Source organism: Pseudonaja textilis, chromosome 2 (genome assembly GCF_049901715.1).
Source record: "Pseudonaja textilis isolate UNSWEBS1 chromosome 2, rPseTex1.2, whole genome shotgun sequence".
Lineage (NCBI taxonomy): Eukaryota > Metazoa > Chordata > Lepidosauria > Squamata > Elapidae > Pseudonaja > Pseudonaja textilis.
The window spans coordinates 6,590,586-6,607,582 of NC_141991.1; the positions used below are offsets into that span (position 1 = coordinate 6,590,586).

At 40.3% G+C, this 16,997-nt stretch overlaps 1 protein-coding gene across 1 annotated transcript; it reads left to right on the plus strand.

Annotated features, from left to right (window-relative positions):
* Positions 1–822: 822 nt before the first annotated feature.
* LOC113452374 (vomeronasal type-2 receptor 26-like) lies at positions 823–11,404 on the plus strand. The gene is made up of 7 exons (XM_087923049.1): positions 823–1,075; positions 2,209–2,500; positions 2,653–3,462; positions 5,506–5,582; positions 7,780–8,050; positions 8,481–8,607; positions 10,509–11,404. Exons 1-7 carry the CDS (start codon positions 861–863, stop codon positions 11,402–11,404), a joined length of 2,688 nt encoding a protein of 895 aa, XP_087779175.1. The 5' UTR covers positions 823–860.
* Positions 11,405–16,997: the final 5,593 nt, after the last annotated feature.

The following is a 16,997-nucleotide window of genomic DNA, read 5'->3' on the forward strand; positions in this document are numbered from 1 at the left end:
TTTCTTCTTAACTCTACATGGATAAACTTCTGCAATGAATACCAGACACAAGGAGAGAGAACCATGCCCTCTAATGGCTGCAATATATAAACACCTCTTAAAGGGATCTTTAATCCCTTGTCTTAAAGGGAAATACCCATGCTATACTGATTCATTCTTATTGCATCAGCCAGACTTACAGCAGCTGGCAGCAATTACTGCTGGCCAGTTCTTAAATCTTAATACCTTAATAGAGTAATTGCTCACCTCTAAAGGGAATTCATATCTACCTAAATAACTATAAGTAAATTTTCCTAGAAAATATATATATATGGATTTTGGCCATATATCATGGCCAAGCTAAAACACTGTCTCGATACTGAGTTCTCTGAAAGTGTATTACTGGAAAGATTTGGGGCCCATCTCACTGGCACATTATCAAAGTTCAGAGTCATATCTGTGAGTTTTCCCTGAGCACCTGTCTACTGATATGTTCAGGGTTCAGAGAGGCAACGCTTCTCTGTCTTGCAATTATGTAAATCACAGTAATTTATTTCTTGTCTTTATGTCCAATCCATAGAGACTTTTCTACAACCTTTCAGAAAATTTAGCACAAACATGTCAGAAAATGTTTTGGTGATGGTGTCAGATTCCAAAGCAATGTGGAGTGGAGTCTATGTCACAAAGGTTGGCTCTGGACATAGAGATAATCTAGGATTGATCTCAGGAAAGGAGGGACTATGTGTATTTCCCTTGGCTGGACTCAGACTGGGTCTAAAACTTCTGGTTTAGAAGAGGTTTTGCTTTCTTTCAGGTCTTCTTCTCATCCTTTTTATTAAAAAAACAAGTGCAGAAAGAAGTCTCTGTCAGGAACACAAGTCATGTTGCTGCTTCTTCTCTTTTCACTGCTTCTGTGCCCAAGGGAAGCTTGGGGGATGCACAAAGCCAAATGCCTCCTGGTTTTGGAACAGGGTGAAGTGGACCCACAAAATTATTACAAGCCTGGAGATTATTTCATTAGCATCATAGTCTCTGCAATGAAGGTTGCCTTCCAATCTTTAAGCTTCAATAGAAGCCCTTCAACAGCTTTCTCCAAGTAAGTCAATTTTCCTGTACTGCATTACAAAACCTTCATTTCCAATGAAAGTCTAGCATTCCAAACCACCCAAGACACAAGGTGTTTTCTTTCACCCCTTCAATCTGTCCCATTTACTAACTTGCTTTCTGATTCTACCTTGAGCACAGTACTGGTGAGGAAACTCATTTGAAACTTTCATGTACCAGAAATCAATCAAAATATTTTCCTCCATCCACTTTTCTTTCCATCCTATCAGCAGAATTAGACTGTGGACAGAGAGGGACAGTCTAACCTCTCCCTCCATCTCACTCCTGAGCTGAGCTGGACTCTTGGGGACACTGGTCCAAACGCAGAGAGATGCTGTCTTTTCTCTCTGCATTGGAAATGAGATAATGTCATCATTGTTTTTCCACATCAAAATTTACCATTGGATAAAAGAGTCCCAGTTAAGAACATAAGCACTCATGGATTTTGTCAGTGTCTCTGATTCTCATTCATGAGTTCATGCCAGAGACCTAACAATATTTTTAAAGGAAAAAAGTATATTGGTTTGTTAGTTGATTTGTTTATTTACTAATGCAATTCAAAGACTAGGTGATGCTGGGTGGCTTATAATTAAAAGAAAAAAATATCAAGAATTTTTTTTAAAAAAACTGCCCCAGCTATGACAAAAATATAAAACCCAACAAAAACTTCGTCCATTAAGGGTTCAAATTTCACTCTGCCTCAGAAGTGAGGAGAATAATCTGGACTCTACCAACATCTGAATATCATCCATGCAGGAGCTGTTCTCAGTTAGTCTATATTGTTGGTCCAAATCCAAAAATATTTATAATACCTAGACATACCACAGCTAATATTAAATAGTTCCTTTGCCACTTTTATTAAGAGAAAATTAACAGTTCATCAAATATCGAATGAATACCAAATCGAATGAAAACCAAAACATAAAATTGAAGTGGTGTTAGTTTAAGCAAGTGGAAAAAATACTGTATGATTCATAATTTTCTATTGTTTTTATTCTTTTTCTATGGTAACATGTCGGAATATTGCAAATGTTTTAGAATTAATACTTCTGATCGGTTGGATGGAAAGTATAATCATGACAGAAAAGTTAAATGGTATTTTCCTCCACATGTTTGTACCTACAGAAAATCAACCAAATTTTATTGGAAATTTGTACCCTTCCTTTTTGCCATTGAGGATGTCAATCAGAATAGCCATCTCTTACCCAACATTACCCTGGGTTATAATATCTATGAAAACTTCTTCAAGGCAGAAATGACTTCAGAAGCTTTGCTGGATCTGCTTTCAGATGGAGAAGCCAATGTCCCCAACTACCAGTGTGGAAGGCAGAGAAACTCAGTGGCTGTTCTGGAAGAGGCTGAGATGGGCATCTCCATCCAGATTTCAACCATGCTGGGCACCTACAAAATCCCTCAGGTGAGTCTATCTTTGGGAGACTGTTTCCAGTCATCCAACTTTCCATCAGAGTTCCTTTGCTGTAAATGAACAGGAAAGATTTATTATGAAAATGAGAGGCATTATATTTTGCTTGTCATGTTTAAAGTACCACCATCTTCTATTCCTTTCAGATCACGTACAGTTTTGCTTCCCAGATTCTGAAGGATAAGACTCAATTTCCTTTCTTGTACCCGATGCTCCCTGCTGAAGGAGCCCAGTATCCGGGGATTGTCCAACTGCTACTTCATTTCAGGTGGACCTTGGTTGGTCTGGTTGCTCCAGAAACTGACCAGGGGGACAGGTTCATGAAGACAATGCCTTCCTTGATGTTAAGCAATGGCATTTGTGCAGTTATATATCAAAGTTTATCACTAAACGTTGCTGGAGTGAAGATAAAGTTAAAAGAATATTATAAGTGGAGAAAAGTCAATGTCTTTGTTTATGGTTCAGAAATGAATTCTTTCTCATCAGGAATGATAATTTTACAAATGATACTTCAACAAATTCGGGAACATATTGTAGATAAAGTCTGGATCACAACAGCTCAGTGGGATCTCAGCTTTGATTTTATGTTTAGTGTTTATTCCTTTAAATACCTTGCTGGCGTTTTTTCCTTCCTGATAAAGAAAAGGGAATGGGCAAATTATAATGATTTTAAGACCATTGTCGTCTCCATATTGAACTTTTTGGAGAAAAGTTTTACATGTTCATGCACTAAGGATGCCTTTTCAGTGAAAGTTTGGAAACGGTGCAGGGAGAGAGAACTGGAGCCTCTGAGGAAAGAGGTGATCGATCAGCTCCTGACTCTAGGCACCTACCACATTTCCAACGCCATCTGGGCTTTGGGAAGGTCCTTAAATTCAGCTCATATATCCACATTCAAGAGATCAGTGAGGAAGAAGGAGGTGAAAGTGGAAGCTCCAAAAGTGAAGCCATGGCAGGTATTTCTTTTCCATTAGACGTGTTTCCCCTGCATGTGGGAATCAGTTGTTGAAATGAATGCCTTGGTTACTTAGTCTGAAAAATTAAATTATCTTGAAAGTATAGAGATTGGATGGGTTAAATGAAGCCCCCTTTTAAATTTTTATCGATAAATGCTCTGAGTTCTTTCATTTCTCTGGGAGGCATGCAGTACATTTGTGGTTTTGGGAGTTTAGCCCCTGGTAGGATTTCAATAGCACAGTCTGTGGCTTGATGGGATGGGAGTTCATCACAAACTTCCTCACTAAATGCTTGGGCCAGGTCGTGGTACTCATTGGGGATGTTAATGGGTTCAGCTGACTGTCTGTCCATGGCTGATTCTCTGTTCTCTGTCACTTTCTTTATTCTTTCCTCTGAGCTTTTTGCACATACTACGTCTCTCTGGAATTGTATGGTTCCTTTCCTCCAATGTATTTTTGGATTCCATTTCCACAGCCATGTGAGACCTAGGACCAGCAGCTCTTCCATTCCTGGGGCTACAATGAATGTGAGCATCTCACCATGGTTCCCTAGTCTTATTTTCAATGGTTCTGTGGTAAACCTGGCTGGCTCCCCGCCCCTCACCGCTATAGTTCCATCTAATTGGCAGAAAGCGATGGGATTTTCCATTTCTTTTGGTTGGATTCCCAATTTATCTGCAAGGGAGGGGTTTATTAGGCATTGGCTGCATCCTGAATCCAGCAATGCCGCAACCATCTCCCCCTTCCCTTGGCTGGGGATAAACAGTCTCAGGGATAGGATGATTGGTTCAATGGGATTGCTTACAAGCGGGTCATTTTCCGGATCACTTTTGGACTGGCTCAGGTCCCCATGGAGCATTTGGGATTCTTCCTCAGAGTTGGGGGGGATCAGAATCCCACAGCTACTGAGCCTCTCAGGCTAGTCTCCTTTCCTCGAGGGCTGGATGTTCCAGGTTTCCCCCCAATGGGTGGTCTAGCTTTCTGGCAGGGTTCTTCAAATGTCATTCTGCTGCACGGTGTCCCTCCTTTCCACACTTAAAGCAACCAGATGTTCTTGGGGTCATGGTGGATTGGGGTTTGAAGACTTCCCATTTCCCCTGGGGTGGGAACCTTTTCCAAAACTTGCCAGTGCGGTACCAGTTTTGAGTCATGTCTATCTCCACCTCCTCTGCCATCATGTACCATTCATGCAGGAAGTTTGGGGCCCCATGGGCCAGGGAGGCAGTGTATAGGTAGTCATTTAGTCCATCTTTGAACCAACAGACTAGGATATCTTCTGGCCAGTCTACCCGGCCAGCCAGGTAATGAAATTCCTCAGTGTATTCCGCTACCAGGTGACGGCCTTATTTTACGACTCTAATGTGGTCACAGGCTTTTCTACCATCGAGGGGGGCCTCGAAGCGGTGGTGTAAGTCCATCATGAAGTTATCAATGTTCCTTAATTCTGGGGTGTTAACGTTATGGAGCATCACCATCCACCTGGCTGCTGCCTCTTCAAGGGCCAGGGTGACAACTCGTACTCGGGACCCCTGAGTTGGGAAATTCCCCCCATATTCTTGCATGTAGGTGAGCATTTGCACCAGGAAAAATCCCAGTTTCTGGGGGTCTCCATTGAATTTTACCCCCAAGGGAGGGATCTTCCTCTGCAGTTGTATATCTCTGGGTTGGCCAGGGTTAATCCCCTGACCTGGGGCATTTAAGTGTTGGCTACCTGGTATGGCTGCTGGTTCTTCGACTTGTCCCTCTGCCCAATCAATCTCCACTGGTTCCGGGTGGTGGCTTGGGTTGTCTCATTTTCTGGTTCCCTTGCTCTCCTGCGTCGTCATCCTGGTGCATCCCTCACCTCGAGGTTCTCCAGGGCTTCCCTCACAAAGCGATTTATATACCATCTCATTCGGTTGTCAGCCGGTGGCTCCTTGCCCCATTCTTCCTGAGCCTATAGGGCCTCCAGCTCCAATTTCCACCTGGGTTTATGATTACCCTGGGTGAGGGTTACTCCTCTGGTTTTTCCATCCCAGCTGTCTCTTTTTCCTACACCTATAGACCACTGGGGCTTGGTGGAGGTTTCGCAGGCAGCTTCGCTGTCTTCAATGGAGTGCACCAAGTTTGTATCTGGCTGGGTAAGTGTTAACGTTTCTCCCCAGCAGTTGGCTCCCCCTTGCTCCTTGCTGCATTCAGACATTTTTCTTCTTTTTCAGGGTCCCCTTGGTAGAGTGAAATATTTTCTTTCTTTTTTCTTTAAAAAAAAAAATCTCTCTGGGCTGACCTCTATTGCAGATGCTGCTTTATGTCAGGCTACAGAACTTTTCCCATTCAATTAACAAGAATGAACTTCTGAAAACCAAACGTATCAAAAGGAATCCTTTGTTAAGATGAGACAATTCACATAGGAGTTCAAAGCAGCGTCTAAGGTCTCTCAGGCATACAGGGAGAGATAAGGGAGTTTAGAACCCCTCCCCCTACCTTGATGTGTATTTAGTGAAACAAAAGCCAGTATGTTAATCCCCCCCGCTTTTGTAAGGAATGATCTTTTTCACAATTTCCCAGGGCATACCTAATTTCCCCCCACCGCCTTTCAGAATGAACTTTTCCAGAGGTTCCCAGGACACATCTCACTGTGGAATTTTTATGGTCTCATCTCCTGGCTGTGCCTCTCAGAGGTGATAGGTTCCAGCCATCTGGGTTTCCTCCCTCCATTGTATCATGTGTAGGTTATACAAATTTGATATAAGATTAAATATATTCAGGTTACATCAAGAAAGGATTTCTTTATCAGTCTCCCCCCCCTTTTCTTCTTCCACCGAAGAAATGACAGATATACAGATCTGACAGAATGCCTTGGTTACTTAGTCTGAAAAATTAAATTATCTTGAAAGTATAGAGACTATACTTTCTTTAGAAACCATAGTGAGTATCTTAACTAATCACACCTTGGGTCTGTTTGCCAACTGCACAGTGGCAGATAGGACAGCACTCCAGAGGGTTAATGTCATTGCCCAGAAGATCATGGGTTGCCTTCTCCCCTCCTTGGAAGAGCTTTATAGCTCCTGTTGCCTTAAGAAAGCTCAAAATATTCTCAAAGATCCATCTCATCCTGGGCACCCTTTTTTTGAACTAATACCATCTGGCCGATGGTACAGGATAATAAAAACAAGGACAAACAGCTGAAAAGCAGCTTCTATCCCAGGGCAGTAGCTCTGTTGAATTCTACTGTTGGTGCGGTGTCGAGGGTTTTCAATTCAGTGTGTGGAGTGTGAAGGATGTGTGTTTGTGTTTATTTTCATGGTCATGATGTGCACAGAAGATGGTGTTTGATTTTGTTGTACAAGGTGCAATGACAATGAAGTAAACTAAACTAAACTAAAAAAGTCAACTCCAATTTAACTTGAACCTTCCATTTTCTTCACTTTCCTTTCCATTCACGTTGGTCCTTGTTTTGGCAAGTTTCCTGTTTTATTTTTATCTCTTTCAAAGTGAGTACATTGATATCTTAGTTGTTCAGCCACCCTTTTAGATCACACTAATAAGAACGTGGGATTACACATTAGATTATTGGAGAGAAACAGGTAATTCTCTCCAACCTAAAAAAGGAAGGTCTTAGTAGGAAGAGATAAGTTGTGGACCAATATTTTTGGATTATCAGTTATACGTCTCATGATAAGTCATTGGTCTTCAGTAGAGAACAACAGAGGAAGTGGGAAATGTGGAACTCCCCAACTCAAGTGGGGAAATTATTATTATTTGCGAAGTCATGTCCAACCCATTGCAACCCCACGGACAACATTCCTCCAGGCCTTCCTGTCCTCTAATACCTTCTGGAGTCCATTTAAGCTCATGCCAACTGCTTCAGTGATTCCATCCAGCCATCTCATTCTCTGTCATCCCCTTCTTCTATTGCCCTCAATCTTTCCCACCATTAGGCTCTACTCCAGTAAGTCCTTTTTTTTTTTTTACTTCCCCATTACTTACTGGGGAAAGATTGATGATATGCAAAAAAATTACAAAACATCTCTCAGGTTAAAGGAAAAACTTCATGGCAGAAATGTGTCTTTTATTTTAATATTTGTCAATTAATTTTAGGTTAATAAAAATGAAGAAAAATTGTTTGTTTGCCTTTAGAGGAATTGTATATTAGTATTTCTGTGATTAAAGCACTGGGAAGAGGAACATGAGTAGATGCCAAGTCCATTGGCTAGTTTATAGTGACTGTTATTCCTATGCTTATTGATACTTTCCTAAACAAGTTGGAAACAGAAAATAGGCAGAAAGAGAAATATTTACATCCTTCCCAGCATAAACCAAGGGGTATTTTCAAAGAAGGCCTAATGTCCTTTATAAATTTTTTTCTTTTGCATTTCAGCTGCATTCCTTCCTTCAAGGCTCCCAGTTTCACAATCATTCCATAGAAGGAGTATATCTGGACGAAAAGGGAGATCTGACAGCTGACCTTGACATTATGAACTGGGTTGTTTTCCCAAACAAATCTGTCAAGAGAATTAAATCTGGGAGTCTAGAAAAACTGACATCCCAGGATTTGAAATTCTCCATTGACCAGAAGAGTATCTCACAGATTGAAATGCTGACCAAGGTGGGGCTAATATTTATTTTGGTTCCACTGAAAGTGCAACAACTTTTAAACTTTTGGGATGGGGGGAGGCCTGCTTTGAGTTTTCATGTCAGCTGACCAGCGTGCAAAATTCTTATTTGTTGATTATTCAGCCGGCCATGAAAAATATAGTCTCCATTATCCATACAAACTATTCCTTGAATCTGTGGAAATGAAATAGATTGAGCCAGTTAAATAGGTAAGATCATTTACTTAGAAAAGCAAAAAGTTCATCCAACAGTCCCTTGATAATTTTAACATTTATATTTCATGTGAAAGTCTAAATCTGTAGAGTATATGAAACATTAGAAAGGAAGAGAAACAGTGATGGAATATCCAACCATGTGTTTGATGAACTTCAGATTTTTTTGAAACTGAGTTCATTTTCTGAGCATTTTCTCTCTCTCTTTAGACCCTTCCTCCTTCCAAGTGTGTGGAAAGCTGTCATCCTGGATTTAAAAAGGTGCCCCAGGAAGGGAGACCCATTTGCTGCTATGATTGTCATCCTTGTGCGGAAGGAACCATCTCTACCATGGAAGGTGCGTGACACCAGACAAAAGAGGCAGATTTTTGGGAAGTTCATAGATGAATAGAATAGAATAGAATTGGAAGGGACCTTGGAGGTCTTCTAGTCCAGCCCCCTGCTCAAACATGAGAATCTATAACATTTCAGATAAATGGCTGTCTAGTCTCTTCTTAAAAACCTCTAGTGATGGAGCACCCACAATTTCTGAAGGGAAGCTGTTCCACTGGTTAATTGTCCTCACTAATTCCCGGTTGCTTCTCTCTTTGATTAGTTTCCAACCATCGTTTCTTGTCCTGCCCTCTGGTGCTTTGTAGAATAATTTGAGCCCCTCCTTCTTTGTGGCAGCCCCTCAAATACTGGAATACTTCTATCATGTCTCCCCTAATTCTTCTTTTCTTTAGATTAGCCAAACCCAAATCCTGCAGCCATTCTTCATATGCTTTAGTCTCCAGGCCTTTGATCATCTTAGTTGCTCTTCTCTGAACCTTTTCCAAAGTCTCAACAGCTTTTTTGTAGTATTGTGACTAAAATTGGTTGATGTATTCCAGGTGTGGTCTTACTAGGATTTTGTAAAGTGGTACTAATACTTCATGTGATCTTGATTCTATGCAGGGGTGGGATTCTGCCAGTTTGGCTTGATTCGGGCCACCTGGTAGCTCTGAGGATCAGCTGGGAGCAAACTGGTTCAGTTTGCTCCGATGATCAGCTGTTGGGCCCACCCACCTGGCCAGGCTCAAGGCTGTGCTTTGTATCCTGTTTTTCAAACTCAGTGTCAGGATTCCAGCGATCCCTTGGAAACAAGTGTAGGAATCTTTTACAAGTTGACATGCTGCTGATTTGTATGGCACAGCAGATTGCCATGTGCCAGCTGTTTAACACACAGGGATTGCTGAGGAAATGGTCTGTATCTGAATCCAAGGAGGAAGATGAACAGCTGACAGGGAACAGAAGAGTGGCTGGTTGGCTGTGGAGGAAACTGGGGAAGGGCAAAGTCAGGCTGGGCAGAGCAGGGGAGAGGTAGAACAAGGGAAAGGGAGTTGAGAGGAAGACCAAGGTTCACCCACTCTTCATCCTAGGGCATGCAGAGAAGAACAAAGAAGAGAGCAACGTCGGTTGCATGGCTTATGAGGGAGGAAAGGGCCCTGATTCCCTTCACAAGGCACACCTGGGGATGGAGTTTCAAGGAGAGGCAGATGAGTGGGGTGGTTGTTGAGAACAATTGCTGAGTTTATCTAACGTTGGTTGCTGTTATCTGAGTTCCTGACATCCTCTCAACTGGTTTAATTTACTGCCATGTTTCTTCACCTCTGGAACTCCTTATCTTGCCCTGCTGGATTTATTACCTTATTTTGCCTTGTTGGATTTATAATTTAAAGTTTTTGGTTTACAATGTTTGGGTTAGAATATCTGCAGCCAAAGACTGTTGCAGGCTTGTAGAAGAGTTTTTCTCCAGACTGGAAGGTAACCAGAGCATTGGGGGCAAAGTTGGAACTAATGAAAGGTCTCGTACTAATTCTCTGGCTGAGTGGCCTTTATGCCAAGCCCTGCGTCATCACTCCAACTCTCTATTCCTTCATCTGATTGAGATAGGCATTTCCAATGACCAGTTCTCCATGGGACATTAGTAGGAGTGCTGCAGAGTGCTTGGAATTTCAGCTCTAAAAGGTGGCTCATGGAATATGGGATGCAAACAATGCCACCTCTGAAAGCAGTCCCAGTTTGTCCTGGGAAGGTGTGGGACACAGTCTCATTTGCCTTTGGCAATTTTTCTTCCTCATTATATTCAAGTTCTTCAACCACTGTTGCATGCTGCTTTTCTCCACATGTTCACCCACACTATCACCAGTTTCACTCTATCAGTGGATATCATTGAAAAATATGCTCTACAACAGATGTTAATCTTGTTCTTTTCAGATGCTGAAAAATGTGCCAAATGTCCAGCAAATCAGTATTCAAACATCAAGAGAAATGCTTGTATACCTAAGACTGAAACATTCCTATCCTATCAAGAAAATTTGGGGATCATCTTAGCTTCCCTTGCCTTGTTCCTGTCTTTGGTAACAGGATTAGTCTTGGGAATCTTCATGAAATTCCAAGAAACTCCCATAGTCAAAGCCAACAACCGGGATCTCTCCTACATCCTCCTCATCACCCTCCTGCTTTCCTTCTTGTCCTCATTCTTGTTCATTGGCCGGCCAAGGAAAGCCACCTGCCTTCTCCGACAAACGGCCTTCAGCAACATTTTCTCCATTGCCATTTCTACTGTCTTGGCCAAAACCATCACTGTGGTGTTAGCTTTCTTGGCCACAAAACCGGGGAATAAAGTGCAGAGATTTCTGGGGAAGAGCCTGGCTAATTCTATTATCTTTTCTTGTTCTGTGGTTCAAGTTGTCCTCTGCAGCATCTGGTTGGGCACCTCTCCCCCATTCCCTGAGGTGGACATGAACTCACAATCTGCAGAGATCATCTTACAATGTAATGAAGGATCTGTTGCCATGTTCTATCATGTCCTTGGCTATATGGGGTTCTTGGCTGCCATCTGCTTCACTGTGGCTTTTCTAGCCAGAAATCTACCTGCGACTTTTAATGAAGCCAAACTCATCACCTTCAGCATGCTGGTTTTCTGCAGTGTCTGGGTCTCCTTTGTACCCACTTACCTTAGCACCAGGGGGAAGTACATGGTGGCTGTGCAGATCTTTTCCATCTTGGCCTCCAGTGCCAGCCTACTAGGCTTCATTTTTATTCCCAAAGCTTACATTATTTTCTTAAGACCAGATCTGAATACAAAGGAACATTTGATGTCAAAATAAAAATAGAAATTAACTTACTCTTTCTTTCTCCCAAATGTCAGTGAATCAGTATAAAAAATATTATTTGCTGCTTTAATGTTTCTTTAAAAACACACTTTGTTTTGTTTTGCTTCACAATAGTAATAATCCAACATTTTTAAAAATAAACAAACTTTCTCTGCATTTAGGTATATAGAAAATTATGCATGCTTCTCTCACTTTGAATTGTTGGTTATATCCAGAGGAGGGCTGCAACTGGTTTAACAACCAGTTTGCCAAAATGTGAACATGCGTGTGCAGTGCAGCTCATGAATCAGGGATGTAACATTCAGATATCTAATTGCACACATAACTGCTTGTACTGCTGCATTTTGCTCCAACTGAAGCTTCAAAATACAGTTGAAGGGCAGCCCCATGCATTACAACATATTACAGAAAATATTAGAGCAATACATATCCAAGGTGACCTGAACACGAGTGACTGAGCACAGTGCCTCCTCATCCAGAAATGAGCACAGCTAGCATATTAGAAGCTGGGCAAAGGCCCTCCTAACCACATCTGTGTCAGAATATTCATGAACTGGCAGGCAGAGGCATAGCAACTAAATCAGCCAATGAATAGGCTTAGCAACTAAGTCAGCCAATGAGGACTGTTTGGAAACTGAAACTGGAAGGAGTCTGGGCATAGCTCTGTATTAAGCTCCAAGCTCTGAAGCTGCAAACTAGTCTGCAACTCTGAATCAAAACTGAAACAGGTTCTCTCCTCTGCTTGTGTTTTGCCTGTAAGTGCTATCACATTGGGAGAATCAGCTGTTGGTATTGTAAATTTGTTTCATGTATATAAAGAAGTGAATGAATCCTGCTGAATCAGGTATCTGTGTGTGCTTTCTGGATTTGATTTTCTGCAACAAACTCTGATAATCTGTCACCTGCTCTTCAAGTAGGAATCAGGAGTCCAGAATGACCCCTCCCCCCAGATCTTGAACCAGGCCTTCCTGGAGAAGTGCAACTCCATCCAAACCCAAAAATGGTAAATTTCAAGATCTAGGTAGCCCCAAACCCAATCCCTCTCAGTCCTGACAGGGTTGAGCCAAAGCCTGTTTTTTTCTCTATCCAAACTCTTACAACCTCCAAGCACCAACATAACAATATTAGCAGGATTTCTTTCTTTGCCAGTAGCAAAGAGGCATAATTGGTATACATGGAAATCTCCCCCAATGGCCATGGATGATTTCATCAGGCAGGTTAAGGTAGATATTAAATGGAATTGAGAACTAACTTTCTTTCTTTCTTTCTTTCTTTCTTTCTTTCTTTCTTTTCTTTCTTTCTTTCTTTCTTTCTTTCTTTCTTTCTTTCTTTCTTTCTTTCTTTTTCTTTCTTTCTTCCTTCCTTCCTTCCTCCTTCCTTCCTCCCTCCCTCCCTCTCTTTCTCTTTCTTTCTTTCTTTCTTTCTTTCTTTCTTTCTTTCTTTCTTTCTTTCTTTCTTTCTTTCTTTCTTTCTTTCTTTCTTCCCCCCTTCTTTCTTTCTCTATGTTTGTTTGTTTTCATATTCTTTGTCTTTGTTCTGACCAAGGCTTTCTGAGATCTTAATTAAGCACATGTTTAGTCCAAACAACTCTTGTTTTATTTCAGCACTAGGAATTATGTTCTTTCCCAGCTCGTAATGAGTCCCAAACAGTCCCTCGAGATAAGCACCCACCTATATCTTCTTTGAATTGCTGCCAACAACTAAAGTGCCAAATTAACTGAAAAAACCAACCAACTCTGTAACATAGTAAGAATTGAAATGTGATATTTAAGGATAGTTCACAGATTATGGTCTCAGGAAGAGCAAGCTCCTGGGTAACTTGGACGTTTTTTAGATGTAAGGACTTTTATAGAAGATAGCAACACCACCTCCTCTACGGGTTTCACGATCTGATTGGTAAACATGATAGTCTCTTACTGTGGTAATGGAGTCAGGGAGAGATGCATTGAGCCATGTTTCACAGACAAATATGATGTCGAATTTAGCCATATTTAGTAAGAGGAGAAACTCAGGTATTTTATTCACAAGGCTTCTTGCATTGAGTAGCTTGCATTTGAGGCCAACAGTAGTTGGAATTGAGGTAGTTAGGGGCGTGCGTGCCTAGTCTTGGGTGATTGGTTGAGGTAGGGTTGTGGTTGTTTTAGCTGCTCTGGCCTTCTAGCAGCTCTGCACAAATGCTCACTGGGAACAGGCTCCCCTTGTTCCTCTGCCTCGCTGCTGCCAGACTCTGGAGGCTCTGGAGTCAGCACACAACTCCCAGATGGTCCTGGCCCCATCTCTGCATTGGATGCAGGACCCTTGTTCAAATCCTCCTCAGACTCCCGGATTCCCTGGTCCCTGTTCTCCCCCACTGTCCAATTCCACTGCCATAGGCTGCCAGCGAACCACAACAATCTTATTAAAAATACTCCATAAGGCACTAGGTCAAGAATCCTTCAGTTTTGGATTTCCAGTTTGAAAGGCTTCGGCGGCAGCAGGAATCTGCGATCGTGCGCAGTTCCTGCTGCGCGCCGCTGGCGTGACCCCGATCCAGCTGGATTTGGGGGTTAATAGTCACCCTGTAGAGGTGACTGAAGACAGAGGAGGCCCAGCAGGGGTCTGAGGGGATCGCAACTCCCCTCCTCAGCTGGCTCAACTCCTTTCTACTAAAGCGGTGGAGCGGCGGTTAGCAATGGTCGCCACAAAGAAACTTTCATCTGGATAAAGACTGTGCAGGAGGAAGCTGAGAAAGTGAAAGTTTTTGGCTGAACCGGGATAACAAGTAACATCTAAATACCCTGGAAATTCAACTTTTTAAAAGGTACATTGTTCCCTAAGAAGATCGTTAAAAAGCATCAGAAGAAAGTTAAAAGGGAAAGTTTTTTTTCTTCTCACTCTCCTTCCCTACGGAAATAGCAAAAGGAAATCAGAAAAACCCATCTTGGCAACAGAAGGTAATTAAATTTGAAAAATAAAACCAAGATGGTATTAAAGATTTCTGAACACTGGAATCCAAAAATTTAAAAATTCTTTTTTTTGCTATAAGTGGGAAGGGAGAGATAAAGAACTCATATTAAGACTTTGCTGGAGGAGATTGCTTGGAGCTTATAAGACCAGAGACAAACTGTAATAAGACTTCAAAAAATACATTTTGGAACTTTGCAATTGATTCTTCCCCAAGAAGAGAAAGTACAAAAAGAGGAAAGTGCTAAATGAAACAGTTTGTGTTGATTAGGGTTGCTTGGTGACTTTGGGACTTTTGGAAACTATTTTTTGAAAGACTAATAACTTTTGCGTTGTTTAAAAAATTTCAAAATGGAAGAATTGAAAATGGAATTTCAAAAGTTAAGAGAAGAGGAACAAGAAGGGAAGGGCTCTTCTGGATCTGTCTTTCACTTTTTGGAAATGGCAATTTCTACCTACCAGGAATTACAACAACAAGAAAGCTGGGATGATGAACAAATAACTTTAGTTGAGGAAGAAAAGGGAAAGAAGGGAAAGAGAATGGAGACTTAAAAAAAACAACCAAAAAAAGGGAAAATAAGGTGAAAAATCAATATAATGTCAGAAAGTAACAGAAAAGAGGAATACAACAGAGAGGGGAGATTAAGAGGGTGGAGACTAAGAGATGGGGGTGGGGTAAAAAGGCTAGATTGGACAAGAAAGGAAAGGAAAAAGGGAAGAGAAGTCACAAAGGCTTGAAACAAGATGTAAAAAAACAGATCTTTTTCAGAGATAAAGGGTAAAATACAATTAGAAAGAGATTCTGCAAAAGCACACAAGATTGTATTGTAGTATTGTATTTGAAATAGAGTTAGAAAATTGGAACATTATATGATTTAATAAAATATTAAAGTGAATATGTAAAATGTTGAAGATTTAATGATAGAGTTTAATTTGCTTTGGATTATTGTTTCAACTATATTATAAATGTATTATTTTCTTATTTTAAAATGTATGTAGAATGCACTAAGCAGAATCAGAATGGAAATAAATATATTATCTTAAGTGTTAATCTAGGGGAAAGGTAGACCTCAGGAAGAGAAAGTTTGAAAAGAAGAAAGGGCTAAATGAAATAGTTTGTGCTTACAGAAGAGAGTGGAGACCAAGAAGGTGGAGATTAAGAGATGGGGAGTGGGGGTAGGGGTAAAAAGACTAGGATTACAAAAGAGATTCTGCAAAAGTACATAAGATTGTACTTTTGTATCTTTATTTGAAACAATGTTAAAAAATCGGATTTTTATATGATTTAACAAAATACTAAAATGCATAAATGATAAAGTTTAATATACTATGGATTATTGTTTTAATTATATTATAAATTTATTATTTTTCTATCTTAAAATGTAGTAGGCAGTTTTAGAATGTGCTAAGCAGAATCAGAATGAGAATTATATATTATTTAAAGTGTTAAATTTAGGGGAAAGATATAAAGGCGTCATACTTCAATTAGTGATTACAGGAGAAATATTGTGTTAATAAGAAAAGAAAAATAGATGATTACAGAACAGACAAAAGATATCAGTACAATGATTTAAATTGAGATGAAATAAATAAAATAGAATTAAGAGAGTGAAAAGAGGGGGGAAGCCATATAGAAAATCTAGAATGGTAAATAAGATATGAAACGGTATATAAAGTGAGCATGAATTTGATTTATGTCTGTACCAAAAGATGTAACCTGGGACTAGGCCACTTTCCAAAAAGAAGTTTTATGTTTTTAAGTTTTGTGTTTTGTTTGTGTATGTTTGTTTATTGAAAATTAATAAAACTTATTAAAAAAAAAGAATCCTTCAGTTTCACTCACACTCCAAAATTATAGCTAAGTTAAAGAATGAAACTTTGATTTTAGGGTTTACCAAGTTGATTGATTGATCCTTACAGAAATGGCTTGTTCACATTCTTATGAAAAAGCAAAAAGTTGTGATTTGGTGTTTATGCCTTATTTTCTGCAACAGAAAGAGTCGGAAATCCATGCTTCTTTTTCTTTCTTTTTTCTTATCTTTCCTCACTTCACTTCCCCCTTTTTCCTTCCCACTGCTTTTCTATTTATTTTTGTATTATATTTTATAATATTTTATAACTCAATGAAAAATGTTAAACTGGAAAAGTAAAGTTTAAGGAAGAGAGCCAGTTTTGTGGGGGTAATTAAGGCATCAGGCTAGAAACTAGGAGACAGTGAATTTTAGTCCTATAAGCATAATCTTTGAAAAATCTTTCAGGACCAGCTCCTTGCCAAAACTAGCCACGGTCACAAGCCACGGTCATCCCCATCTTCAAAAAGGGAGACCCCAGCCTAGTTGAAAATTACAGACCAATCTCCTTATGCTGCATCATCTGTAAAGTCATGTAATCAATTATTAACCAATCCATTATCCTCCACTTAGAGACAAACAACCTACTCTCCAATAAACAATTTGGTTTCAGAAAAAACTATTGTGCAATCTGCAACTATTATACTACAAAAACATATGGACTACACAACTTGAGCAGGGCAAAAGCAATAGATGCAATCTACATAGACTTCTGTAAAGCCTTTGATTCAGTGGTACACGACAAACTACTCCTAAAACTAAAATCTTATGGTATCTCGGGACATCTGCATAAC

Bases quoted from the DNA above. Each gene is read 5' to 3' on its own strand.
- LOC113452374 (XM_087923049.1), top strand. From the start codon at position 861: ATGTTGCTGCTTCTTCTCTTTTCACTGCTTCTGTGCCCAAGGGAAGCT. The intron at 1,076-2,208 runs GTAAGTCAATTT...TTGTACCTACAG, and splicing joins CCTTCAACAGCTTTCTCCAA to AAAATCAACCAAATTTTATT. The intron at 2,501-2,652 runs GTGAGTCTATCT...TATTCCTTTCAG, and splicing joins GCACCTACAAAATCCCTCAG to ATCACGTACAGTTTTGCTTC.